Source organism: Erpetoichthys calabaricus, chromosome 2, assembly GCF_900747795.2.
Source record: "Erpetoichthys calabaricus chromosome 2, fErpCal1.3, whole genome shotgun sequence".
NCBI lineage: Eukaryota > Metazoa > Chordata > Cladistia > Polypteriformes > Polypteridae > Erpetoichthys > Erpetoichthys calabaricus.
The window spans coordinates 128,566,844-128,594,586 of record NC_041395.2 but is presented as its reverse complement, the minus strand read 5'-3'; the positions used below and the strand labels follow the sequence as shown (position 1 = coordinate 128,594,586).

General features: G+C 37.2%; 2 protein-coding genes across 2 annotated transcripts in view; both read left to right on the top strand.

Annotated features, from left to right (window-relative positions):
- The first annotated feature begins 1,281 nt into the window (after positions 1–1,281).
- LOC114645345 (extracellular calcium-sensing receptor-like) lies at positions 1,282–14,499 on the top strand. The gene is made up of 5 exons (XM_051922432.1): positions 1,282–1,569; positions 2,291–3,103; positions 4,954–5,178; positions 8,627–8,750; positions 12,447–14,499. The coding sequence occupies exons 1-5, from the start codon at positions 1,312–1,314 to the stop codon at positions 13,352–13,354; spliced, it is 2,328 nt and encodes a 775-aa protein (XP_051778392.1). The 5' UTR covers positions 1,282–1,311; the 3' UTR covers positions 13,355–14,499.
- The window catches only part of LOC114646345 (vomeronasal type-2 receptor 1), a 67,524-nt gene continuing 49,269 nt past the window's right edge, over positions 9,489–27,743 (top strand). Inside the window, exon 1 of the mRNA XM_051922431.1 lies at positions 9,489–9,637. Coding sequence (XP_051778391.1) covers positions 9,513–9,637 — 125 coding nt within the window. The 5' untranslated portion in view covers positions 9,489–9,512. The remainder of the gene's footprint in view (positions 9,638–27,743) is intronic.

The window sequence follows — 27,743 nt, the reverse complement described above, 5'->3', positions numbered from 1 at the left end:
TGCTTAGTTTGAAATGCTATATTACAAAAAAGGATAATACCTTTTTTATTGCTTATTTTTGTATAAAATTCATTAGGGAAATGTTTGTTGTTTTTTGATATTGGCAACCTGTGAGATCCATTATAAAGAAGAAAATCTGCCCTGAGAGACAACTAGTTTTTTGCCCTTTTTAATCTAATTATGAATAATCTTTCCCAGTGGGCACAAGTCACCTAGACAAAAATAGTTGCATCATTTTACATATAAGATGTACTATGCTAGCCTGAACAGAATGTGCTCTTCATTAGAGAACTTTCTTGAAAATGGTTAAATGTAACTTTGTGTTTGTGTCTGGCCTTTGTTTGTTGTTTTTCTTTGTACATTGCAACAGGTGTATTAGTACGATGTGCAAACTTCCTAAGAATTCTGTGCCTGCTATGATCATGAATGGAGATGTGATAATAGGAGGGATATTTCCTATACATCGTACAGATGGCTTCAGAGATTTGTCCTTCACCATTGAGCCTGCACCTCAACTTTGTGATAACAGGTATTCAAGATGTATAACTAGAGGCAAGGAATTTAATCAAGAGTCCAGCATTATAATTATCTGCTCTTTTTGTTGTGTTGCTTGTAGCTAGACAAGTGATAACACTAAAGGTCAGCTAAAATATGTGATTTTAAATTTAAAAAAATACTTTAAAGTTGAGTCGTCTTAGAAATGAACTGCACTGCCTTTTTCCATTAGTAGAGATTAGCATGAAAAATGAATTTATTGTCTAGGTAAAATTATGGACTATTTGAAAGGGAGAATGTAATTTTAAATAATATTTGTTAAAACTGTTTTGAATCTAAAATCTTATTTTCAAATTTAGATATTAATGCTTACGAAGTACATGGATTCGTTGATTTGCAACTTTACTGAAAGATTTATTTAGCTCCAATAGTGAAATATCGGTGGGGGAATCCAGATTTCCAATTGTTGGTGCCTTGTCCTTTTAGTAGTTTTTTATTTAATAAAAGTGCTTATAAGAATAATGAATAAACTTCCAATTAAACTTCTTGTACAGTGAAGTCTGAAACACTTATTTAGTAAAAGCTTTTGACAACTGCAGTTGTGTTATCTGCAAAAGTTGTAATTACCCCCTTATTAAAATAACTTTATAATTACAAAACTTGAGCTTTTTTAACAAAATATCTTTATTACATGAATATCACCAATGTGGGTATTACAGCATTTGATCACTAAAATTTTGCTTTACTTCTAAAATTATGATAACACGTTTTCATCTTTTAAGTTTTGATCTCCAGAGTTATCAGTGGGTTCAGTCTATGATTTTTGCTATTAATGAAATAAACAAGAATGAAGATCTGCTCCCCAACCTCAGTTTGGGTTATGCCATTTATGACACCTGTAACAGTATCACAAGAGCAGTGGAACAGATGTTTGCACTTATCACAGGGAGTGATGTCTATGTTCCCAATTACCAGTGCTATATAAATTCCTCTTTAGCAGCAGTGATTGGAGAATCATCTTCCACTATTTCCATTTCTATGGCAACAATTCTGGGAATTTACCAGTATCCTCAGGTATTGATGTTTCATTAAATGTTCTTAGTCTTTAGACTAAACAGTATGTTTTAAAATCTTTAATTTCTCATTCCTCACTAAACAATACTTCTAAACTTTAACTCCCATCTTTTCGTTGGGGAGGGAGGAGGTTAATGTTTTTTTTTAATATGATTACTATTCAGTAATTGCTGTTAAGAAAAAAAATATTAAAAATATTAAAGATATGCAGTTTTGATTTGCTGTAATCTGAGACACAGCAATTCAACTGCATTGTTTTAAAATCAAAAAGTGTTTCAGGTGTAAACTATTTTAACACGTAGTGACTGAGGTTTTAAATTATGTTAAGTAAAGCAGTAAAAACACAGCTGAAATTAGTCACAGTACAAAAATAATTTAATGCCACTATTAATACATGTTCAGAAGGGATTTAAATGATATGTAATGTATAGAAATAAATTGCTTGTCTCCTAACAGTCTTCTGAAGCAGCTATACTTTTTAAAAACGTAATGATATATACCAAAATGAGGTATAACTTGAGAAGACATTTCCTGTGTGTTTTTGTTTGCCTCTTTCCTGTTACTTTCAAATCTTGAAATGATCATGAGGTACAATACAAATACTTTAGTATCTTATTTTAATTTGATTGTTGTGTGATATTTAACTTAATCTGGAATTTTCTTATCACTTGTATAACTGTTCTTTGCAGGAACTTAATCATAAAGTAACATTTTCTTTTAGATTAGCTACTTTTCATCCCTCCCTGCTCTCAGTAACAAGAAGGAGTTCCCATCTTTCCTTCGCACTATACCCAGTGACACATTTCAGTCCAAAGCATTTGCTTACCTTGTAAAGCACTTCGACTGGAAGTGGGTTGGTACTTTGGCAGAAGATATTGAGTATGGAATTCAAGGAGTCCAACTGTTCAGAGAAGAGGTGGAGAAATATGGTGTTTGCATTGCTTTTGCAGAAAAAGTCCCACTTACGTTTTCAAGAGCAACCTATCAACAGATAGCAGAAACTATTAAAAGTTCCAATGCAAAAGTTATAGTAGTTTTCTCTGGTGACAGCAATCTGCTTCCCCTAGTGGAGGAGATTGCTAAACAGAACATAACAGGTATTACCTGGCTTGCCAGTGAGGCTTGGAGCACAGCTACATACATCTTAAAAGAAAACCAAATTAAACACTTTGAAGGAACATTAGGATTTGCAATCACTAAAAGTCACATTCCAGGTTTGCATGAATTTCTTGTCGGCCTCCATCCTTTTAATGAACCTCAAGATATGTTTATAAAGGAACTCTGGGAAAACATTTTTGAATGTCTGTGGAATCCAGGAGTTAAACATGATAGACGAGAGTGCACTGGGGTGGAAAATCTTGCGGAATTGACAAGCACATTTTTGGACACCTCTGAACTGAGAATTACCAGCAATGTTTATAATGCAGTATATGCTATAGCTCATGCACTGCATAACTTGGAGTCTTGTGAAGAGGGCAGAGGTCCTTTTAAGGAAGGGAGATGTGCAGATATTCATGCGTTTGAACCATCACAGGTAATTATAAAGTTTAGTTATTTTTAAGTTTGAGGTTAAAAGTACCTTATCTGGATGCAATAGAAATTTTTTTGGTCTTGAGACATTTTAAATTTCACAATATATATGGAAATTAAACTGTAAAACCCATACTCGGTGATATAAAGTGGGTAAAAATATAGCTATAGTTCTTCTATTCACTTTCTGCAGTTGAACTGCATTTTTAGGACCTCTTTCAGAATGCATTTTTTCTGTCATAACAATATAGAGTATCTTATATAACCAACCAATTAATCCCTTTCATTAATACATGTTAAACTTGAAATGGATTGCAAAAATGTCATAGCTAACACTCCACTTTAAACCTATCAACATTTTCTTGAAGAAATTTTTATATACATGTATTGGGGGAAAAAATACAAATCCAGTAACTCCCACCACCCTTGAATCAAAAAGTTGTTGCAAATGCTAATTGGTACGTAACTTAGTTGCTGCTATATGTCACGGGCACTGAGCAGGCTCCTGTCAATAATAGAGAATCCACTGCATCCACTGACAAGTATCACCTCCAGACAGAGGAGCAGCTTCAGCGACCGACTGCTGTCAATGTCCTGCTCCACTGACAGACTGAGGAGATCGTTCCTTCCCCACACTATGCGACTCCTCAATTCCACCCAGGGGGGGTAAACGTTAAAATTATACAAAGTTATTGTCTGTCTGTATACCTGCATTGTTATCGGCATTGTTATCACTGTTTAATATTGTTCTTTATCAGTATGCTGTTGCTGGAGTATGTGAATTTTCCCTTGGGATTAATAAAGTATCGATCTATCGATCAATCGTACTGAATTTAAATATCTCATTTATTTCAAGACAGATGATATCTGTTTGATATGAAGAGTCTTTTAATGACTAAAGAACCAATCAAAACCTTAGTGATAAGTAGTTGTATCACATTTTTCAAATTTCCTTTCCTGTTTGTTTATGGTAGCCAAACTATAAAAACAAGAGAAACTTAATATAGCATTAACAGGAAACTTAATATAGTGTTAACAATATACTTATACTCGTTATATACTAAATCTATAAATATGCAAGGACAGTGATTTCTTCAGCAGTGTTAACTGGAAATATATAAATGACTACTGACTTATTATTAGTTAGCATTCCCAAATTTTCAGTAAGTAATTAATCTCTACCATTTGTATTAGTGGTAATATTTGGATAAGTACTGTAACATTTTTTTGTTTGTCTGTCTTAAGTACATATTAACCATTTGTGTGTTTTTTATTAAATAAAACACCAAAACAATAAGAGATGTTATTGCTTGAGATTTTAAATGGGAATTGAACATATTCTCCTGAATATAATACCTGTTTTCTCTGATTTGCCTACTTTAATGGAGCCACTAAATGGAAGTTTTCAAAATGCTAGCTCTTAAATGGAACTTTACAAAGCAACTAGCAGTACAATACAACAAACATAAATGCCAAGAATTGCTAGTTTATATATACAGGTGCATTGTTTTCATGTCTTTGACAGCTTTAAAAGGTTCAAAAATCTTTAAAAAAAATTTTAGATTTGACACTACATTTTTAACAAATAATGAATAAAATTTAAAGATGTAAGTGAATAAATTTCTATTTTTTCCAGGATAATATCTATATATATATATATATATCATACTGTACATACACACATTTCTTGGAAGACTACACAATTAACTCATTTCACAGTAACTAAGAAAGTAACTAATCAAAACCTGCTGTTCTGTGCCTTGACCTCTTGAAGCAAAAAGCCAAGAGTATGATGTACAATATGCATACTTTTTTTTTTTTTTAATAAAGAAAACTCTTATTTTTTTGTCATAGCTACTCCACTATTTAAAGAGAATGCAATTTTTAGACAAGGCTGGGAACATTCAGTATTTTGATGAAAATGGTGATACTGTGGCAAAGTATGATCTTGTCAACTGGCAAAGAGGAACCGATGGGTCTGTAGTGGTGAAAACTGTTGGCAGATATGATGGAAGTAAACTTGGTGTGGAGCTTGAAATAAATATGGAGGCAATCTATTGGAATGGGGGGCAAAAAGAGGTATGGAATTCTTGTTGACTTTACAGTTGTTTTACAGCCTATATGTTTGATGTTTGAAAAGCTCAGTTACTGTAGATACACTATGAAAAACTGCCTGGCAAAGTAGCCAAACGGCTGAGACCATGACCCAGTCTCCACCAGTGATTCATTGATCTATAGCAGTGGTAGTCAACCTGGTCCCTACCGCCCACTAGTGGGCGCTCCAGCTTTCATGGTGGGCGGTAGCGGAGCAACCAAACGGCGCTGTGATTACATACTATTGTCGCCCAAAAACTAGCAGTTCATAGTTTTATTACCCCGTAGACAAAGAACTCCATGGTTCGATGCTTCTTTCTATGACAGAAACTGCCGGACAATGGAGACACCAATTAACTCATATTTTCGTCTCAATTCCCGGATTTTAGGGTAATAGGGTGACATTCTAGGAACCCCAGAGACTGCCAAAACTAGTCGATGTCTCGCTACTTCGCCCTGATTGCAAAAAAGTGATGCCATTGGCCAACACCCGCTACATAAAATTTTATAAGACGCACAGCCACGGATACTCACTAACTTAGTCTCGTCTCGACAAACTCTCACTCAACCACGACACTTGTAACGTCTGGCAATCCTCAACTTAGAGGTACCCAGCATTTGTTACTCTGTCAACACATTCATCATTTCAACGTACGTGGAGCTACGATTACTACATCCCGATCCTGACTCCCAACGGCTGTTGTTGGATCCACATATCTTTCAACATTACGGTCTAACGAAAACCTTGCGGAATCGTGATAGCCAGCCCCTTGACTGACCATCCACGTCCAACGTACGCTGTGCTGTCCAGCGACCGGAACTTCTGATCCTGCTTGACCAACGCCAGGAGACGAGAAGGACGTCTCGCATACCAGATCGGAAAAGTGCGCAGCCTTCCCAAAGTCGCAACCACGCAACAGACTTCAAGCGCATAAGTTTTGTTCACGTTACGTAAGTGAAGCTAAATTGTTACGTAATCGAAACTAAAGTCAGTACGTAGTTAGATTTCTGAGAGCAAGCACATGCTTACAGCTTCAAACAATATATTGTGAAATATTGTGAGCCCATGTCTCAAAAAAAGAAATACGCACGCGGCTATTCGCCACAGTATCTGAAGATGGGTTTCATAGAATCTGTTGCAAATAAACAACATCCAATGTGTTTATTGTGCCATAAAACATTATCCAATGAGGCAGTGAAGCCAAGTCGATTGCGAGAACATCTTTCTACAAAGCATCCAAATGACAAGGGCAAGCCCATTGAATATTTTCAGGAAATATATAAAAAATTTCAAAATTGTTCAACTATCGTTGCATCATTTAAGAAACAATATACAACGAACGAAGATGGATTAATTGTCACTTACCGCATTTCACAATTAATTGCAAAAAGTGGTAAAAGCTATAATATTGGAGAAACTGTAATAATACCCTCTATAAAAGAATTTATCTCAACTGTAATGCATCAGGATATACCTCAAATTTTAAAAACGTTGCCCCTAAGCGATAGCACAGTAAAGCGACGATTTGATGAAATGGCAGTTAATGTTGAAAACAAACTTATAAGTATTCTCCAAAACTCTACGAATCTACCATTGCAGATAATGATGCTTTATTGATGGCATATGTACGCTATTTTGATGAAAACAATATATTATGAGAAGAAATGCTATTCGCAATAAATCTCATCACAGATACAAAAGGATTATCTATATTTAATACTGTGAGAACATACTTTACAAAAAATAATATTCCTTTGAATAATATTGTTGCATGCGCTACTGATGGAGCGCCATCAATGGTAGGTCGCTATCGTGGATTTGTTGCTTATTTGAAGCAGGAAGTGCCAAATGTTTTATGTATTCATTGTGTGGTGCACAGACAACATCTTGTAGGAAAACATCTAAGTACAAGTCTCCATTCATCATTAACTATAATAATTCGAGCCGTAAACAAGATCAGATCCAATGCAAAGAATGATAGAATGTTTCGCCAGCTTTGCCAAGACAATAATGAAGATTTTATTAAGTTACTTTTGCACACAGAAGTTCTGTGGCTGTCAAAGGGTACATCTTTGGCTAGATTTGTAGCATTATATGATAGTGTCATACAATTTTTTGAAAGTAATAATGAGACCAATCTGTGTCAACAGTTAAAAACAGTAAAGAATGATGCCTTTTACTTGGCAGATATTTTCAAGAGATTTAACAATGTCAATTTGCAGCTTCAAGGAGCTAATAAAACTCTTATAGGTTGCCAAAGTATTGTGCTATTATTTATTGACAAACTTGAACTACTTCGTCATAATCTATTGAAGAGAGAATTTCATCAGTTTCCTCAATTATCATTTATAAAAGATGATGTAGCTCCAGAGGATATTGACAGATTCAGTAGCCACCTCAACGAACTTAAATTGGACATGGAAAAACGATTTGAAGATATTTTGAAATTGAAGATATATGACTGGATGAAAAATCCTTTTGCCGCAAATATTGAAGAGGCTGATACAACTTGCCAAGAAGAACTGTTAGAAATTAGATACGATGAAGAAAGTAAACATAAATTCGACAGTGGTGGATATGAAAACCTATGGCAAAATAAAAAAATGCCGGTCTTATATCCAAATATGTGGAAAATGGTATTCAGTTTGATACCTTTCCCTACCTCATATCTTGTGGAATCAGGATTTAGTGCTGTTAATCATATTATGACCAAAGAAAGAAACCACCTGAATATTTCCGATAGGGGAGACCTTCGTTTGTTCCTCACAAAAATTGAACCGGATGTTCAATATTTAGTTTCCCAGCATCAGCCTCAGGGATCCCACTAATAATTCAATTAACTAATGTAATTTCTATGTATGCAAAGTATAAATAAAAAGATAGATTTAACTATAGTAAGTTGTTTTATAAAGATTTATTCTGCCAAACTTAGTGAAAATCCGACATAAAGTACTTGGTAAGTAATTATTATTATATGCTATAACTTGCTGTAACTCTGCTTTATAAATTTTATAAAGTAAAGTTACTTCCCTACTTTATAAATCACCATTACTGTGGAACCAGTGGGCGGTTAGAAAATTTTACTACTAACAGAGATACAAAAGTGGGCGGTAGGTATAAAAAGGTTGACTACCCCTGCTCTATAGCAAGTCACTGCATATCATTGCTCCATTTATCCAACATACAGTATGTGTAAATAATTATACTAGAATTATGTGCTTGTGTGGTGCTTTAGAATGATGTTCACGATAGAAGAGTATTATATAAAGCACCCTGCATTGTAATGAAAGCAGTTTGTCCAAACTGTGCTTTTTTAATTTGTTGCATTTTATTTTTATTCAAAGTTTATTTTTGTATGTATTTAAATGTAGCAGTTAATGCTCACCAAATTTTGTTATATAACAAACTGATGCTGTATTGTATGATTTGTAGCCTCCTGCTTCTGTGTGCAGTAAGAGTTGCTCTCAAGGTACAAGACGGAGTGCACAAAAAGGTCAGCCTGTGTGCTGCTTTGATTGTGTTGAATGTCCTGATGGCATGATTACCAATGGAACAGGTATGATATATTTATGTTGTTAAAGGAATAATTTTTGTAAAGTGTACCTTAATCACATATAAGCCAACAGTTAAAATAGTATGATAATGAGTAAGTAGTAAGCATGTTGCTGGTCTGATGTACAGATTTTTTTTTTTCTGAGTTTGCTATAGCAGAATTACAGATCATCTAATCTGCATATGCAGTGATGAAAATAAAAAAGGAAAATCAATAAAGGCATGTAGGGGTTGGCAATAGTTTGAGGTAGATAATTATTATAAACTCCATGGCACAGTAGGTCATTTTTTTTCAGTGGTCTTTTCAGACTAGAGGAATGCATAATACTGTTTTTTAACCCACGTCAATCCGTTTAAACACTTAAGTCCCATCCAAAGCATCAAAATTGTAGGGTTTCAGCCGAAATACATGCGTGCAACTATCAGTCAGGTGCTGTGCAAATTCAACACAACACTGTTGGAATCAGTAAACATGTGGTTACCGTATTTTTCGCACCATAAGACGCACTTTTTTTTCCCCAAAAGAAGGTTGGAAATGTCTGTGCGTCTTATGGTGCGAATATTGCATCACAGACCATGATGTGTAATACCTGACAAAAGCCGACATCCAGGGCTAGAGGGCGACAAAACTCACTGTTCCGTTACAGGCATTCCCTCTGTGCTTGGAGGAATGTTAGACTCGTTGACTCGGCATCTAATCCTTGCGTGTGCGTGAGTTGCGAAATCTAAACAAATATAAACAAAGGCAAGATAGCGTCTACATCTCATGAGGGAGCAAAGCGCATTATCACTGAGTTGGACTCTGGACTCGATAGATTACCAGCCGCTGGACTACTTCAGGCTGTTCTTTCCTGAAGCTGCCTTTCAGCTACTGTCAGACGAGACAAACAGGTATGCAGAGCAATTTTTTGAATCGAGGGCTGTGCTTGCACCGCATTCTCATTTTTCAAACTGGAAACCCACAACAAAACACGAGATGAAGGGCTTTGTGGCATTACAAATATAGATGGGACTAGACTGGCGATATAACTTCAGGGAGCATTGGTCCAAACGTGCTTTGTCCCCTGGTGGCTTTGGACAGGTTATGTCACGTGATGATAGGTACGTGATGCTGCAAAGTGATTGTGAGCAACTGAGCTTAATAAATTCTGACACTAGCGATGAGGAGTTCTTGGGGTTTCCATAAAACTAGAAGAATGCTTGAACCTTAAAGTCTCTCCTTATTTGTTAATGACAGTGATGATGTTTCTTAATACCGCTGTTGAATATACATGGTTGAAATATTATTCTGCTATATTTTATTAAACATATTAGTGCACCATTTGGTTCAGAATATTTTTTTTCTTGTTTTCCTCCTCTAAACCTAGGTGCGTCTAATGGTCAGGTGCATCTTATGGTGCAAAAAATACGGTAACTTCAAAAATCAAACTTACCAGAAAAATAAAAATACAAAGAGAAAGTTGAAATAACAAAAACATATGAATTCAACCCCCACCTATGAGAAAAAGAGGAGAGCCAAGAGTAGGGAAAGAAGAGAGAGAGAGAGAAAAAAAAGCCTTTTGCGTATATGAATGCTTTTTCTAAAAAAATTTTCAATTAAGTCTTGCCAATTGGTTCCCTTTACTGCAAGGCTTTAGTACACAGCCTTGGCTTCTGTAGTTTCTTGAATTGTATGTTAATTTGAAAGATATCTTTCTGATGTTTATACATAAAGCATTTGCTGTCTTCTTCAATAATTATAGCTGCTATTTAGATTTTTTTATAAAGTTTTTGGCTGTACCAACCACACCAGTAGAAAATGCACAAAACATCCTTTTTGGCAAATACAGACCCCCAACTCCCTCTGAGATCGGGTTTTTAGTACAGGTGTCAATGTTTGTATTATGCAACAGAACATACTAGAGATGATAGACAGGCCGATATTTCCAGGGAGAAATTTGTAAATAAAAAATAGCCTTACTATTCCCTAAGGCTAATATACTAACTAGAGTCTATTAAGTCTTGTTACTTGTGTACATTCATACAATTTACAAAAGATTTTAAAAATCTAGACTGGCATTTAATTTTCTGTATACTTACATATGTTTAGTTCTCTAATGAATTATTTTGTACTTTATAATCCTTTTGATTGCATCTGGGTTCAAAATAAAAATTAGAGTTGTAATTATGGGTAATTTATCAATATCAAATGAAATGAAAAACTTACCAGAATAACATTTTTGCCCAGCCCTATTTGTATTCTCATTTACTACAAGTAGAATAGTTTTTTGTAGCCATGCTGTGATTCTATTTTGAGCCGAAGTCCAGCTTCTGTAAAAATGAAAAACTACATTGTTTTTTGAGTTCTGTTGTGTGTCTTGGTATTCAATATATTTAAGTTTAGGGTGTGTTCCAGTTTTCTTCACACTACTGCCAGAATTAGTACTTACACCCTGTAATTTTGAGTGGAATTGAAGGTCTGAAAAGTAGATGATCAAGATGATAGTATTGAGCAGAATGTTTTATATACAGTAGCAAAATGACATTTAAAAATGGGAATGGTAGCTTTGGTGTCAGCCTACCCAACCCCCATGTCACTTGGCTACAATAATTAAGTTGACAAATAAAGCTTAACTTAGCATTGTGTGTACAGATCTGACAACATTATTATTGTATTATTTCAACAAAAGTCCAATATCTGAATTAAGAACATATATTGTGGAAGTGCTCCATTTAATTTTATATTTCAAATCTTTTCTTTGTTGATTTGACAAATACTAATATTTTGTTTAGTTCTGTTTTAACATATGAAACATTTTTGTCTGCCTGGCAACAATTTCTCAACCCTGAAAGTTGAAACCAGTAGTTAACAGAAAAATGGAAGCAGATATTTAAAAGCTTTTCTTTTTTTTTTTTTTTTGCATTACTTTTATTTAAAGCATTAAAGACGTCTGGGTACTTCTGTTTTCCTTCCATATTTCCGTATACATGTTGTTGAGGTGTTTTTGCACTTCCAAATAATTCCTGTGTGTGTGTTGGGGGGTTTCCTACCTTTCTTACAGTGCTGCTAGGATAGGCTACAGCATCTTCCATGACCCAGAACTGGTTTAAGCACGTTTCAGAATGTTTTTTTCATTGTTTGGCAACTTTCAGATCGTGGTATTAAATCCTAAGATAATTAATACCTGTTTAAAATGATGCTGCTGAGAAGAAATATGTCAATCTATCCTTAAAGATATCCCTAAAATATGTTCAGTTCATGGAGTTCAGCAGGAATGAAAGAATAGTTGGTCAGTTTCATAAGATAATTACATTATGAAATGTCAAATACTGCCTTCACTTGTTGCAAAGCAAATGAGATTTCAAACCACTGAAAAGTGCACTTTTATTGAATTATTTGAAATGTAATTGATGAAGGTGGAGAACATGGACATTTTTAAGGTATGTAATATAATCAAAAAAAAACTGCAAAACGTTAAGAGAATATTGAGTTGTTTTACAATAAAAATTTATTCTGTTAAATTACTACATTATTAATAATTAACCCATTATCCAAATAATTTTCCGCATATACGTTCAAGAACATAAGTATTATTTTATTAATATTTATTACAATTTTCTTTAATTCTGTTGCTGGTGTAGAGTACTCAAGGTGAAAGATTCTTGAATTTACAGTAAAGTAATCATGTCAAAATATTTCTTTAATGTCATGTCATTTTAGATTTTGCAGAATGTATCATGTGCCCTGAAGACTTTTGGTCAAATGCAAGACGAGATCACTGTGTGCCCAAGGATTCCGAATTCCTTTCATTTGGAGAATCTTTGGGAATAATTTTAACAGTGCTGGCACTAATTGGCACTCTTGTCACATTTTCTATAATAATGATTTTTCTGAAGTATATGAAAACACCAATTGTGAGAGCTAACAACTTAGAGTTAAGTTTCCTGCTTTTGTTTTCACTCTTGCTTTGCTTTCTTTGTGCTTTGACATTTATGGGTGAACCCTCAATGCAGATGTGCATTATGCGTCAAACTGGATTTGCAATTAGTTTTGTGCTTTCCATTTCTTGCATTCTGGTAAAAACCTTAGTAGTGCTGCTGGCATTTAAAATGACCCTACCAAACCAAAATGCAATGAAGCGATTCAGACCTCTTCATCAGCGATTGATAATTATCACCACAACTCTGGTCCAAATTGGCATTTGTGTAGGGTTCATGGTTTCTTCCCCACCATCTGTGAACAGAAATCGAGACACTGTCATTTCTAAAATTATACTTGAGTGTAATGAAGGCCCAGAGTTAGCTTTGTTTTGCATTTTGGGCTACATTGGATTTCTTGCAGTGATTAATTTTGTTCTTGCATTCCTTGCCAGAAACTTGCCAGATAACTTCAATGAGGCTAAATTTATCACCTTTAGTCTCTTGGTGTTTGTAGTTGTGTGGATATCATTTATTCCAGGATACATCAGCACAAAAGGAAAATATCTCATTGCAGTGGAAATCTTTGCAATTTTGTCTTCTAGTTTTGGTCTGTTGGTTTGCATTTTTTTCCCAAAATGTTATATCATATTGCTAAAACCTGAGATGAATACTAAAAACAGCTTAATGGGGCGACCCAACAAACACTAAGTGTCATTCACCCCCTTTGTTTGCCCTGCATGTACAGTATATGGTTTCTGGCAAATATGTTTCAGTGCCTCCCCCTGAGAAATGGTACATTTAAATAAACTAAATTGTTAGTTTTAGTCCAGAGTCTTTTTAGTGCTTGCCATATGTTATTTATGGTACAGATTGTTTTCTACATTTTCATATTATAGGAGGACCAAATGTATAAAACAGCCCTACAATTTGCATTTTAGGGATTGTCACAATGTATTTCTTATGTTGATTCACTAATGGTTGCTAGCATGAGTAATTAATTTTCTACCATTTCCTGCCCCATTACTTTTTCTTTTTTTAAGGGCCTTGCTGAAAGGCCCAACAGAGTAGGATCCCTTCTGGCAGTAACAGGATTTGAAATGGAAAGCTTCCATAAATAGGCGCTGAGTCTTTAAGCCTTAAATTAGAAATTCCAGTATTTGTATATATATTTTAAAAACAGTGCAATTGGTAAAGACAACACCTACATAAATGTTATTGAAAAGAATCATTTTGGTGGTGGTGTGCCTTTTCAGCTCCCAATATTCATGCTAAAAACAGTCATTTTTGTCATAGAGAACCTTGCAAAGAGGCCACTGTACAATAGATAATTACTAAAATAATTATGCAGTACAAAGTATACGATTTTGTTGTGGATGTGAACAGTAACTACTCTGGAAATGTAATTATCACATATGAAATGTGTATCTATAGGTGCCTTTTTATTTTCCTTTCAAAACAAATTTGTTTAATTTGTAAAAATGGTGATAGTTTCTCATTTGTCTGAATGAACACTGTAAATGTAGTAGTAGTTTCTGTTAGCTTGTAGAGTAGAATTCTGACACCACTGCAGATTTTGCCAGGTAATTCTGAGTACCTTGTTTTACTCATCTGCAAACATTCAAGACAACCTTGTTGGCCATCTCATTGATTTATCATGTCTAAACCTTGCATCACTTGGTAAACATTCAAAGGACTTCAGCGTGAACTTGTCACTTTGTTTGCCTTACCATTTAGGCTACTTCACTAATGTCATAGGTTGTGGTATTGTGTTAAAAGTATATTCATATTACTTTTTACAGAACAGACTGGTAGGAAAAATAATGTTATAATAAAAAGCATTTTATTTATTACAATGCTGTGTCATTTTTGCTTCTAGTTGTCAATGATCATGATTTGTAAGTTGAAGTATCTGCTGAATCTGTTAATATGGAGTCATACCAAATCCAATTATTAGTTAACAGTATTAAAAGTACTTTTTTAATGGTGCAAGTGCAATAATCTGTCTCAATATGCACAAGTTGAAGGAGATGATGGTTAATTTCAGAAAGACCCCTGCTGTCCACATCCCACTGCACATCAATGGCTCTATCATAGAATTGGTCAAGCACACCAAATTCCTTGGTGTGCATCTGGCAGATGACCTCCGTTAACAACTACCTCAATAGCCAAGAAGGAGCAGCAGCATGTCCACTTCCTTTGGCAGCTGAAGAAGGCGAACATTGCTCCCTGCATTGCCGCCACATTCTACAAGGACATCATTTAGAGCGTTGTAACCAACTGCATCACTGTCTGGTTTGGGAACTGTATTTTCTCTAACCATAAGGGCTTTACAACAGATAATTCACACAGCAGAAAGATCATTGGGACATCTGTGCCCTCTATTAAAGACACCATTATAAAGCAATGCATCTGCAAAGCCTGTAGCATTTTAAAGGACTGCACACAGCCCTCCTATGGTCTCTTTCTTCCACTTCATTCTGGCAGAAGGTACTGTAGCATCAGAACCAGTTCTGTTAGGTTCTGCAACAGCTTCTACCCCTTGGCTGTCTGGATTCTGAATTCTGTGCGGCCCCTCTGCTCTCGGATATGCTCCATGTAGCTTATTTTATATGCAGTACATTTGTTATACTTGTTACTACTGTGTTGATTTATTTATTTATTGGTTATCACTATTTCAAATTAATCCCATCTATTCACTTATCTATTATCTATATATGTAATTCACTAAGCCGACAGAACAAGCAAGACAACCATGGGATACACACAGCATAGCCACGCCCGCCAACTCTAATGAGACAGAAAAAGCAAGACAACCATGGGGTACGCACGGCATAGCCACGCCCGCCAACTCTTAATGAGACGAGACCGCCTGCACACCCACACACCCACCTGACTGTTACCAGCATTCACCGGAATGTACTGGAGTGTAAAACCATTGCAGCTTTTAACTCACAAACTGCAACAACTAACTAAACACCGCCACCCTGTCTCTCTAGGCATTCACACTGCCGGAAGACAACCATGGGATACGCAAGAAATAGCCACGTCCACCAACTCTTAACACAATAGGATACGACGACAACTCACAGAGACACACCCACCAACTCTAAGAGCATGGGACGAGAACGCCTGCCTGCCTGCCTGCCCGCCCGCCTGTTACCAGCGTTCACTGCAATGTACTGGAGTGTAAAACCATCACAACTGCTAACTCACAAACTGCAACAATTCACCAAACACCGCATCAGACACTTTCTATATCTAAGAAGATATACAGTGGGGCAAAAAAGTATTTAGTCAGCCACCAATTGTGCAAGTTCTCCCACTTAAAAAGATGAGAGAGGCCTGTAATTTTCATCATAGGTATACCTCAACTATGAGACAAAATGAGAAAAAAAATTCAGAAAATCACGTCTGATTTTTGAAGAATTTATTTGCAAATTATGGTGGAAAAAAAGTATTTGGTCAATAACAAAAGTTCATCTCAATACTTTGTTTTATACCCTTTGTTGGCAATAACAGATGTCAAACATTTTCTGTAAGTCTTCACAAGGTTTTCACACACTTGCTGGTATTTTGGCCCATTCCTCCATGCAGATCTCCTCTAGAGCAGTGATGTTTTGAGGCTGTCGCTGGGCAACACGGACTTTCAACTCCCTCCAAAGATTTTCTATGGGGTTGAGATCTGGAGACTGGCTAGGCCACTCCAGGACCTTGAAATGCTTCTTACGAAGCCACTCCTTCGTTACCCGGGCGGTGTGTTTGGGATGCTGAAAGACTCAGCCATGTTTCATCTTCAATGCCCTTGCTGATGGAAGGAGGTTTTCACTCAAAATCTGACAATACATGGCCCCATTCATTCTGTCCTTTACACGGATCAGTCGTCCCGGTCCCTTTGCAGAAAAACAGCCCCAAAGCATGATGTTTCCACCCCCATGCTTTACAGTAGGTATGGTGTTCTTTGGATGCAACTTAGCATTCTTTCTCCTCCAAACACTTTGTCATATGGTCAGATGAAACCAAAATAGATTCTCCCAATCCTCTTCTGGATCATCCAAATGCTCTCTAGCAAACTTCAGACGGGCCTGCACATGTACTGGCTTAAGCAGGGGGACACGTCTGGCACTGCAGGATTTGAGTCCCTGGCGGCGTAGTGTGTTACTGATGGTAGCCTTTGTTACTTTGGACCCAGCTCTCTGCAGGTCATTCACTAGGTCCCCCCGTGTGGTTCTGGGATTTTTGCTCACTGTTCTTGTGATCATTTTGACCCCACGGGGTGAGATCTTGCGTGGAGCCCCAGATCGAGGGAGATTATCAGTGGTCTTGTATGTCTTCCATTTTCTAATAATTGCTCCCACAGTTGATTTCTTCACACCAAGCTGCTTACCTATTGCAGATTCAGTCTTCCCAGCCTGGTGCAGGTCTACAATTTTGTTTCTGGTGTCCTTTGACAGCTCTTTGGTCTTGGCCATAGTGGAGTTTGGAGTGTGACTGTTTGAGGTTGTGGACAGGTGTCTTTTATATTGATAACGAGTTCAAACAGGTGCCATTAATACAGGTAACGAGTGGAGGACAGAGGAGCTTCTTACAGAAGAAGTTACAGGTTTGTGAGCGCCAGAAATCTTGCTTGTTTGTAGGTGACCAAATACTTATTTTCCACCATAATTTGCAAATAAATTCTTTAAAAATCAATGTGATTTTCTGGATTTTTTTTCTCATTTTGTCTGTCATAGTTGAGGTATACCTATGATGAAAATTACAGGCCTCTCTCATCTTTTTAAGTGGGAGAACTTGCACAATTGGTGGGTGACTAAATACTTTTTTGCCCCACTATATAGATACTCATTGTTCCCCAGCACGCGTCTACCCACGCTCTCAAGGCATTCACAGTGCCTACTCATGTGCCCAGATGCAACAACTCACCACACAAATATTGCTTAATTTGACTCAACATGGAAACCTCACCCGGCCCAGACACGGAGAGGACTGACAGATTGATAGCTCTTTCTTGATTCTGTGGGTGGTGGTGCATGGCCGTTCTTAGTTGATTGAGCAATTTGTCTGGTTAATTCCGAAAACAAATGAGACTCCCTACTGCTAAATAGTTACACGACCCCCGAGCGGTCGGAGTCCAACTTCTTAGAGGGACAAGTGGCTTTCAGCCACGTGAGGTTGAGCATTAATAGGTCTGTGATGCCCTTGGATATCCGGTACTGCACGTGCGCTACATTGAATGAATCAACGTGTGTCTACCCGGCGCCGACAGGCGTGAGTAAGCCGTTGAACCCCAGTCGTGATGGAGACTGGGGCTTGCAATTGTTCCCCATGAACGAGGAATTCCCAGTAAGTGCGGGGTCATACACTTGCACTGATTATGTCCCTGCCCTTTGTACACACCCCCTCCTCTCTACTACCATGGTCGGGTAACTTGGTGGATTATATATAGAAAAGCAGCCGGAACCGCAAAGAACAATGAATGGCAGGGGGGCTGGGGCGGAATGGGCGTCCTTCCCCTCTCCCCCCGTTCTGTCCTCTGTGCCCGAGCGCCGTCCTGCCCCATCCCTCGCTCTGTGAGGAGGAGGCGCGATGGCGGTCCTCCTGTATTCAGTCACGGACAATTGTATGTTGGCTCATAGCGTGGATTGTTGCAATGTTACTTTTCTTGGTGGTTTATTAAATTACAGATTTTTCAAATGTTCATTTTTTTCCCTGTGCTTAAAAGAGCGGCGTGATTATGCGCATACGCCGCAGGTTGGCTAGTTTATCTATATCAGTGATGCCCAACCTGCGATCCCTGGGCCATATTCGGCCTGTGAAGGTGTTACATATGGCCTGCTCTTTTATTCCTATATTTATATAGTTATTTAGTGATTTATGACTGTACGCTAATATTAGAATAACTTTCAGTCGGAGACGATCCCTGATGGTGCCGGAGGGTCGCTCTTTCCTTAACCCTAACTGTTTTCAGAAGCCAGACAAACAAATTTTGTTAATTCTTTCTTATCTGTGGTGCTAATGGGGTCTGGTATGTCTTCCCCCACCCCACGCCCCTCCTTCCTTTGAATAATGACCAACCACGTTGACTCAACGTCGTTGAGAAACGTTGAGGAATGGAGCAGAAACTCGTGTCGTAACGTGTGGCGTCCCCCTGCGCCTTACAAGAAATACTTCGGGTCATCGTAATTGCGATATTTTCCCGTGTCAGACAGTTTGCCTTCGGCATTTGATTTGAGCGGATGGTACTATCGGTGTAGCCGTGGAAAATGCCGGAAAGAAAGAAATGAAAGGTTGACTCGGAGTGCAGAAATTTTCAGGAGAAGTGGACAAATTTGTATTTTTTTGTACAACAAGATGAGAAACCACTGTGTCTCATCTGCAAGGAGACGGTTGCAGTATTCAAGGAGCACAATATTAAACGACACTATGAAAGTAAACACAAAACAAAGTATGATCAATGTGTTGGTTTGCCGCGTGAAGAGAAGATTGCCAAGTTGCGTGAAGAGGTTGGTGGATTAACAAAACTGTTTAATAAAAGAAGAAAAGAAAATGAAGCGGCAGTTCGAGCGAGTTTTTGGGTTGCTCACATATTGAGTAAGGAAGCCAAACCATTTTCCGAAGGTGAATGTGTGAAAAAGTGCATTCTTGCAGTGGTAGAAGAACTGTGCCCGGAGAAAAAGAGTGCAATTGAGACTGTTCGTTTGTCTCGAATGACAATCACAAGACGAGTTGAAGATTTGGGAAGCGATCTTCTGCTGCAACTGAAGACGAAGGCGGGTCAATTTGAAATGTTTTCAGTTGCTGCTGATGAATCTACAGATGTGACAGACACTGCTCAATTGTTGGTGTTTATTCTTGGTATAAACACTACTTTTCAAATTACTGAGGAGTTGGCGGCAATGAAAAGTATGAGTGGAACAACTACTGGGAAAGACTTGTTCAGAGAAGTATCACAAGTGATCGACGACCTTGGGCTCGACTGGAGTAAACTTGTAGGAGTGATTACGGATGGTGCAAAAAGCATGGTTGGACAGCACAATGGGTTGGCTTCCAGAATAAGTCAAAAAGTGCTCACATCAAATGGTTCTCGACCATTACAGCTCCACTGCATAATTCACCAGCAGAATCTCTGTGGAAAGCAATTGAACTTAAAACATGTTATGAAGGTCGTTGTTAAAACTGTGAACTTCATAAGATCGCACGCGCTTAATCACAGAACTTTCAGAGAATTTCTCAACGAAATTGAATCTGAGTATAATGACGTCATATATCACAGTGAAGTTCGTTGGTTGAGTCGAGGCAAAGTGTTAAAACGGTTTTTTGACCTGTGGCACGAGATAGATATCTTCATGACTGAAAAATCAAAGCAATTTCCTGAGCTTAGTGATCCCTCGTGGCTATGGGATTTAGCAATTTTGTGCGATTTAACACACAATATTTGAACAAACTCAATATAAAACTGCAAGGAAAAAACAAGCTTATTTGCCATGTGTATGCGGGTATAAGTGCATTTCAAGCTAAACTGAGACTTTTCATGCAACACGCTGAAAGGGAGCAATTGGTGCATTTTCCGACGTGTACTGCACTACAACAGGCACAGATGAACGTTCACTTCCCAAAAAGAATGGTTCAACTTCTGAAGCTGCTGAGTGAAAATTTTGAGGAGAGGTTTGCAGATTTCCATGACCTCGGGAGTGAAATCCGTTTGTTTGAAAATCCGTTTTCAGTTGACGTTCCCACTGCGCCAACTGATTTACAACTGGAACTGATTGAGTTACAATGCAATACGTCTCTGAAGGATATATTTAGAGAAAAATCTCTACCAGAGTTTTATGCTGAACTGTTACCAGTGAACTTTACAAATTTGCGAAGGGAAGGACTGAAAATGACCACGGCATTTGTGAGCACATACGTTTGTGAACAAACTTTCTCCGTGATGAAGAGAGCAAAGATCGGGTCACGTTCTCGCATTACAGGCGATCATCTTCATTCTGTGCTAAGGATCAATGTGACAAATCTTGACCCAAACATTCCGAAACTGGTTTCTGAAAAACAACTGCAGACATCGCACTAATAAAATAAGCATCGGATGCTGAGTCCACCAATTATTGATTTTTCATTTTTCTTTTCTCACGTTTCGGTAACTAGAATAATTTTAAATATCCATATTTAATTTTCGCATACGTTGTGGCCCGCGAAATTCACAGCAAAGTCAAGTTTGGCCCCCATATTATGAAAGGTTGGGCACCACTGATCTATATTATGGTAGTGTTCTTTTGCACTTGTCCTGTGTTGATGTATATGTTGCAAAGCAGTTTTAGGGAATGTAATTTCATGCCAATCTATGCTTCAGGATTGTGTATGGATGGTATAAGGACTCAGCCTCTTGATTTGACTTACAAAATAATTATTCATATAACCCATCAAGCAATTCATTTGAAATTAGGTGAGATACGTAAAAATTATTTGCAGCTCTCCAATTAAAAACCTGTTAAGCCATTGACCCATTTTAATAAGTTGTTTATAAAAACATCATGCCATATACTGTAGGTGCATGAGAAGCTAAAATTTCCAGTTAAAGAGCTATACTAGCCATATGTCTCCTGCCTAAGTGATAAATACATAACATAAATTCTACATAATGTAGCAGCAAATATCTCCAAAGCAGTATTGTCTGGAATGTTAAAAAAAAAAAAAAAAATGTACTTCTATTCCCAAATCCGTTACCTCATTCAGTGTCTGTCATCATGGGCTATGCTGCCTTACATAAAGCTGACAATAGTTTGAATGTGTTAAATCACACCTCTCTCCATTCTAATAGACTACTCTTAAAAACCTCACTTTTTAACAAGTACATTTGAATTTGGAACTGCCTCTGGTCTCATTTTAGTTCTTGTTTTTTCTCTGGTTTTCCCTTAATCATCTCTACTGATGTCCATATGTCATTCTTTTACTTGAACCCTTCTGTGGTCCCTCATAACTGTAGTGTGGAGGCTTTTCTTCTTGGTGAACCAATGTTTCCAATTTTGTGCTCCCTTCTAGCTGGTTTCTACAAACTCTTTGAATCTGCCTAATAAATGGTTATTTCAACACCCTCTCATAGCTGTCCTGGCACCTCTCATTTGTCATCTTTTTGTAATCTATTATTTTACTTATTACAGTAATAGTAAATTTTTTGAAGGAGTTCTAATTTGATCACATTAAGAAATTTAGTAGCATTTTTTGAAAATGTATAGTACTATGCATACTGGCAGAAACCTACTGGATATGTTGATGCCTTTTAAGCCTCCTTAACCATGCTGTGTAACCATCCACTGACACAGTTGAAAACTATAAATATGAAATGACTGATATTTAAAAAAACATCTTTTGTTGTAAGGTTTATTAAATGTTAACTGCCTTCTTTAAAATAACTTTATTCAGAAACAACATAGCACTTCTGTTTGTCCTTCCATTGTTGGAAACATTTTTGGAAATGCTCCTTTTATTTGCCTCAGTAAAATGATTGTGGCTTTTCAGGTGTTTCTAGTCACTTGATGCTGGTGTCCTTTTAGGCAATTATCCAACTTGGTGATCTCATTTTTGGTATTTTTAGTTTGAAGAACCCCATATTCAAACAAAAAAACTAGCCCAATATAAAACCTCATCTCAATAAGCTTTTTAAAAATGTTTTATAAAGGTTTTACACAAATGTTGGTACTATTAACCCCATGTTCTATTTGAAAGAGGTTGATGAACACTTATTTATTTTTTTCTTTTTTCTCCAGTTACTCAGAATACAAATAGGCATGGTGCAACAAGTTGTCATGTGCTACTTGGAATATAGAGGCAGTATTACCAAAACACATTAAAAATAGAAATAAATCTCTTAATTGCCTAAGATGCCTCATATGATCAATTATAATTTCACATTTTCAGAGCATTATATAAAGGTGCTTTATGAAAATATAACAATGTAAGTAAAGGTTCTTCATTCACCATGCCTATATCATCTAATCTGAATTTGAGGAGTAATTGCTTGCTTATAATTTGTTTCCTCAGCACGCCATGCAGTAGCTGACATATTTCTTAGGTTAGCAGTGCTAGATAAGGTAGAGAGAAGAACAACTAGGCTGATTCCAGGGTTACAGGGGTTGAATTATGAGGAAAGATTAAAAGAGCTGAGCCTATACAGTTTAAGCAAAAGAAAATTAAGAGGTGACATGATTGAAGTGTTCACAATAATGAAGGGAATTAGTACAGTGGATCGAGACTTGTTTTTAAAATGAGTTCATCAAGAACACGGGGACATAGTTGGAAACTTGTTAAGGGTAAATTTGCACAAACATTAGAAAGTTTTTCTTTACACAAAGAACGAGAGACACTTGGAATAAGCTACCAAGTAGTGTGGTAGACAGTAAGACTTTAGGGACTTTAAAAACTCAATGTTTTTTTGGAAGAAATAAGTGGATAGGACTTGTGAGCTTTGTTGGGCTGAATGGCCTGTTCTCGTCTAGAGTGTTCTGATGTTACTTATCCAGATGTTTTCTGAACCCAATTTGTTTTTTTCTTGAGCTGAAACCACATTGACAGCATTGAATGCAAGACTGGAGCCAAACATTACTGAACCGCTAGTCAATTCTCCACATACACATTTGTTCACTTGTATGCTTTTATACTTGAAGGTACTAGGCCAGAACGATATTGAATGATACCAGAGTAAACCAACTACGGACAATATGTTAAATCATATTTAATCCCAGGTCTATGGATCTGTGAGAACAATGCTAAAAATTATGCCATGTTCTTCGTGTCATATTGTGGCTATATAGTTTTAATCCTGTTCAAACTTACTTTCCTTGAATGTTTATTATCTTTATAAAGAATAGCAGGCATTTTTTGTTTCTTGCTAGGCTCACATGTAATCGTTTGAGTATGTTATTTGAAAGATCTGCTTCTACCATATCAGAGTGAATAAAACCTATAAATTAACTCTATTTTTTCCTGTTCTGCACTTCAACATTATCTCAAAAGCCTAGATCATCATTAGTTGAATGCCAGATGATCTGTAGTATTATGAAGATCATTTTGTTTGACTTGGCACCCATTTTTATTGAAATAATAATGTTAATTTGTAATTGCATCTTTTCAGTGCATATTTGTGCACATTTCAAATATTAGAATTTCTTCTTGACATCTCATTTACTGAAATAAAATAATTCTAATTTCTTGTTTTGTTTTTTTTTTTGTTTCCTTTGGCAAATCCCTTTTCATGTCCATAGTTTTTTTTTACATCTACTCTGGGTTAGATGTTGCATTGATTCCTAAACAGCCTTATGTTTAAAATGGTATTGTGATCCTTCTTTTCACAAATGAATTAATTTATAACTTTAACACATTTTGGCATTCAGCATATATATTAGTACAGTAATGCTTCCCCACAGTTCCAAGTGCCTGGGCTCATTTCCTGGTCTTGCCATGTTCTTATGGAGTTGACCGTTATATTCATGGGTTTTCTATGGTTATTCTGGTTGTCTTCCATATCCTAAAGATATACTGTATATGCCAGGTTAATTGGTATCTGTGAATGAACTCTGTGAGGGTGTTGGTGTTTGTATGAGTGTTACCCCTGTAATAGACTGATACTCAATGGTTTGCTCTTACATTGCATTGATTCCTACCAGGATATTATTTGACTCTATACAACCAGGGTAAAAATTTTGCAGGTTTTAAAAGTTTGTGGGTATATCTTACGATTTATGATTGGTCATAACTGCAAATGTTATCTGCATCAGTCATCCAACCAACAATCAAAATAGAACAAATTTCAGGCACAAGCTTACAGTAAGTGGCTACAGCCAGAAGTATTGACGGTATTACAAAGACTTTTAGAAACAGGCAAACTTAACAGCCTTTCAGCAACAATGAGCAATTTTGTGGGTTTATATTTGAGTGATCCAAGTAAATGAATTGACATCCCATCCAGAGTTGGACCCATCTGGTGCCAAATTCTCTGACTCCGCATAGTTTGCTAAGAAAACAGATTCATTTAATATCACATGATTTTTTTTTCCACAGAATCGGTTTTGTGTAATAGTTATTTAATTTAAACTATTTTTAGTTTGATGTCTCTATGGTGTAACTAGAATATTCCATATCTTAATAATAGAAAATAATTTACTTATATAAACATGTGTGTGTGTGTGTGTGTGTGTATATATATATATATATATATATATATATATATATACAGTATATATATCCTTAAACTGCTCAAAAAATTTAACACACATATATATATACACACACACATACCTACATCAGAAGAAGCTGGGATGGTATGGAAAATGTATTTCATTGCAGCCAGTATGAACCCAAAATATTTCATGTTTTGTCTGCTGAACTCCAGTCCATTCCTACATTTCAGGCCTGCAACGCATTCTAAAATAAGTTGGGGCGATAAGGCATTCACCAGTTTGTAATGTCGCCATTCCTTCTCATATCATTTAAAAGACATTTTGGCTTTGGGGATACCAAGCGATAAAGTGTTTCAGGTGTTATTATGTCCCATTCTTCCTGCAAACCTGCCTTAAGATGTGCCACTGTATGGGGTTGTCATTGTTGCTTTTTTCATTTCCAAATTCTCCACACATGGATAGTGCTTTTGTACTAAATCATGATTGCAATCACCTGTTGACATCACTTCATTATTAACCTCATTACTGGCCCTGATTTGCCCCCATCCCAACTATTTTTGGAATGGGTTGCAGACCTGAAATGCAGTTAATGAATGTATGTTAACAAATGAAAGGAAGCTGACTAGACAAACATGAAATATCTTGGGTTCATACTGTCTGCAGTTAATTAAAAATCAAATTAAATGTAAGAATTACTGCGTTTCTTTTTGCAGTTTTCCATACTTTTTCTGATTTGGGGTTGTACATATACACACGGTATATATAGAATGCAAAGTTAACTCACTCACGCACTCATCAACAAAAACACTATTTCCTGTTTAGTTACAAATCTGAAATTTGGCAGTATGGTACATCTAGGCTAATAGGTATTTGCTGAGAAAGGACATTTCAATAAATTTTTGGGGGTAAAACTCCCCTCACTGTGAAAAAAAACGAAATGCTCCAAAATCTCAAAAATGCGCTTTGACTGATTTAATTGAACCTTGGTGACATTTTAGGAAAAAAGAAAATCAGCTAACACTTTTTTTTAATTTGTCGATATTTCTTGGTAATAATATTGGAGTGAGTGGTGTATTCTTAGGCACCGTGTCCTTTTTTCTGTTCTGTCATTTGCAGAGAAGTTTGGCTGTTTTATGAAAATTAGCATCATCAAAAATGAAATAACCCAGCCACAGGGTATGCACAAACAAGTGTGTTTCTTTGCGCTGGTCCCAAGCCCAGATAAATGGGGAGGATTACGTCAGGAATGGCATCCGGCATAAAATTTCACCAGATCAATATGCGAACAACAATTCAATACTAATTTCCATACCGGATCGGTCGATCCCCGGGTTAACAACTGCCGCCACCAGCACTGTTAGCCAACAGGGTGCTGACGGAAATTGGGCTACTGTTGGCCGAAGAAGAAGTGGGGGGAGACATGTCTGGAGGCAGGAGGAGAGGAGAAAAAGAGAGTGGAACTAAGGGTAGGAACTTTGAATGTGGGCAGTATGCCTGGTAAGGGGAGAGAGCTAGCCCATATGATGGAGAGAAGGAAGTTTGATATATTGTGCGTGCAAGAGACTAAATGGAAGGGGAGTAAGGCCAGGTGGATCAGAGGTGGATTCAAATTGTTCTATCATGGTGTGGATGGGAGGAGAAATGGGGTAAGGGTTATTCTGAAGGAACAGTATGTCAAGAGTGTTTTGGAGGCCAAAAGAGTATCAGACAGAGTAATGATTATGAAGCAGGAAATTGGAGGTGTGATGATGAATGTTGTTAGTGCATATGCCCCGCAAGTTGGGTGTGCGATGGTTGAGAAAGATTTCTGGAGTTGTATGAAGTGATTTACAGTGTACCCAAGGGACAGAAAGTGATGATTGGAGCGGATTTCAATGGACATGTTGGTGAAGGGGAACAGAGGAGATGAGGAGGTGAAAGGTAGGTATAGTGTCAAAGAGAGGAATGAAGAAGGTCAGATGATAGTAGATTTTGCAAAAAGTATGGGCATGGCTGTACGGAATACATATTTTAAGAAGAGGGAGAAACATAGGGTAATATACAAGAGTGGAGGAAGATGCACACAGGTAGATTATATCCTATGCAGAAGAGTCAACCTGAAGGAGATTAAAGACTGCAAAGTGGTGGCAGGGGAAAGTGTAGTTTGACAGCATAGGATGGTGGTCTGTAGGATGACGTTGGAGATCAAGAAGAGGAGGAGAGGGAGGGCAGAGTTAAGGATCAAATGGTGGAAGTTGAAAAAGGAAGTTTGCAAAGTTGAGTTCAGGGAGGAGGTAAGATAGGCACTGGGTGGCAGTGAAGGGTTACCAGACAGCTGGGAAACTACAGCAGATGTAGTAAGGGTGACAGCAAGGTGGGTGCTTGGTGGGACATCTGGACAGAGGAAGGAGGAAAAGGAAACCTGGTTGTGAAATGGGGAAGTACAGGAGATTTTACAGAGGAAGAGGGTGGCGAAGAAGTGGGGATAGTCAGAGACATGCAGAAAATGCAGACAAGAGTACAAGGAGATAAGGCGCAAGGTGAAGAGAGAGGTGGTGAAGGCTAATGAAAAGGCATATGACGAGTTGTATGAGAGGCTGGACACTAAGGACAGAGAAAAGGACCTGTACCGATTGGCTAGACAGAGAGACCGAGATGCGAAAGATGTGCAGCAGGTTAGGGTAATAAAGGATAAAGATGGAAACATACAAGCGAGGAGGGTGTGTTGAGCAGATGGAAAGAGTACTTTGAGAGGCTGATTAATGAAGAGAATAAGAGAAAGAGAAGAGGTTAGGTGATGTGGAGATAGTGAATCAGGAAGTGCAATGGATTAGCAAGGAGGAAGTAAGGACTGCTATGAAGAGGATGAAGAATGGAAAGACCATTGGTCCAGATGACATACCTGTGGAAGCATGGAGGTGTTTAGGAAAGATTGCAGTGGAGTTTTT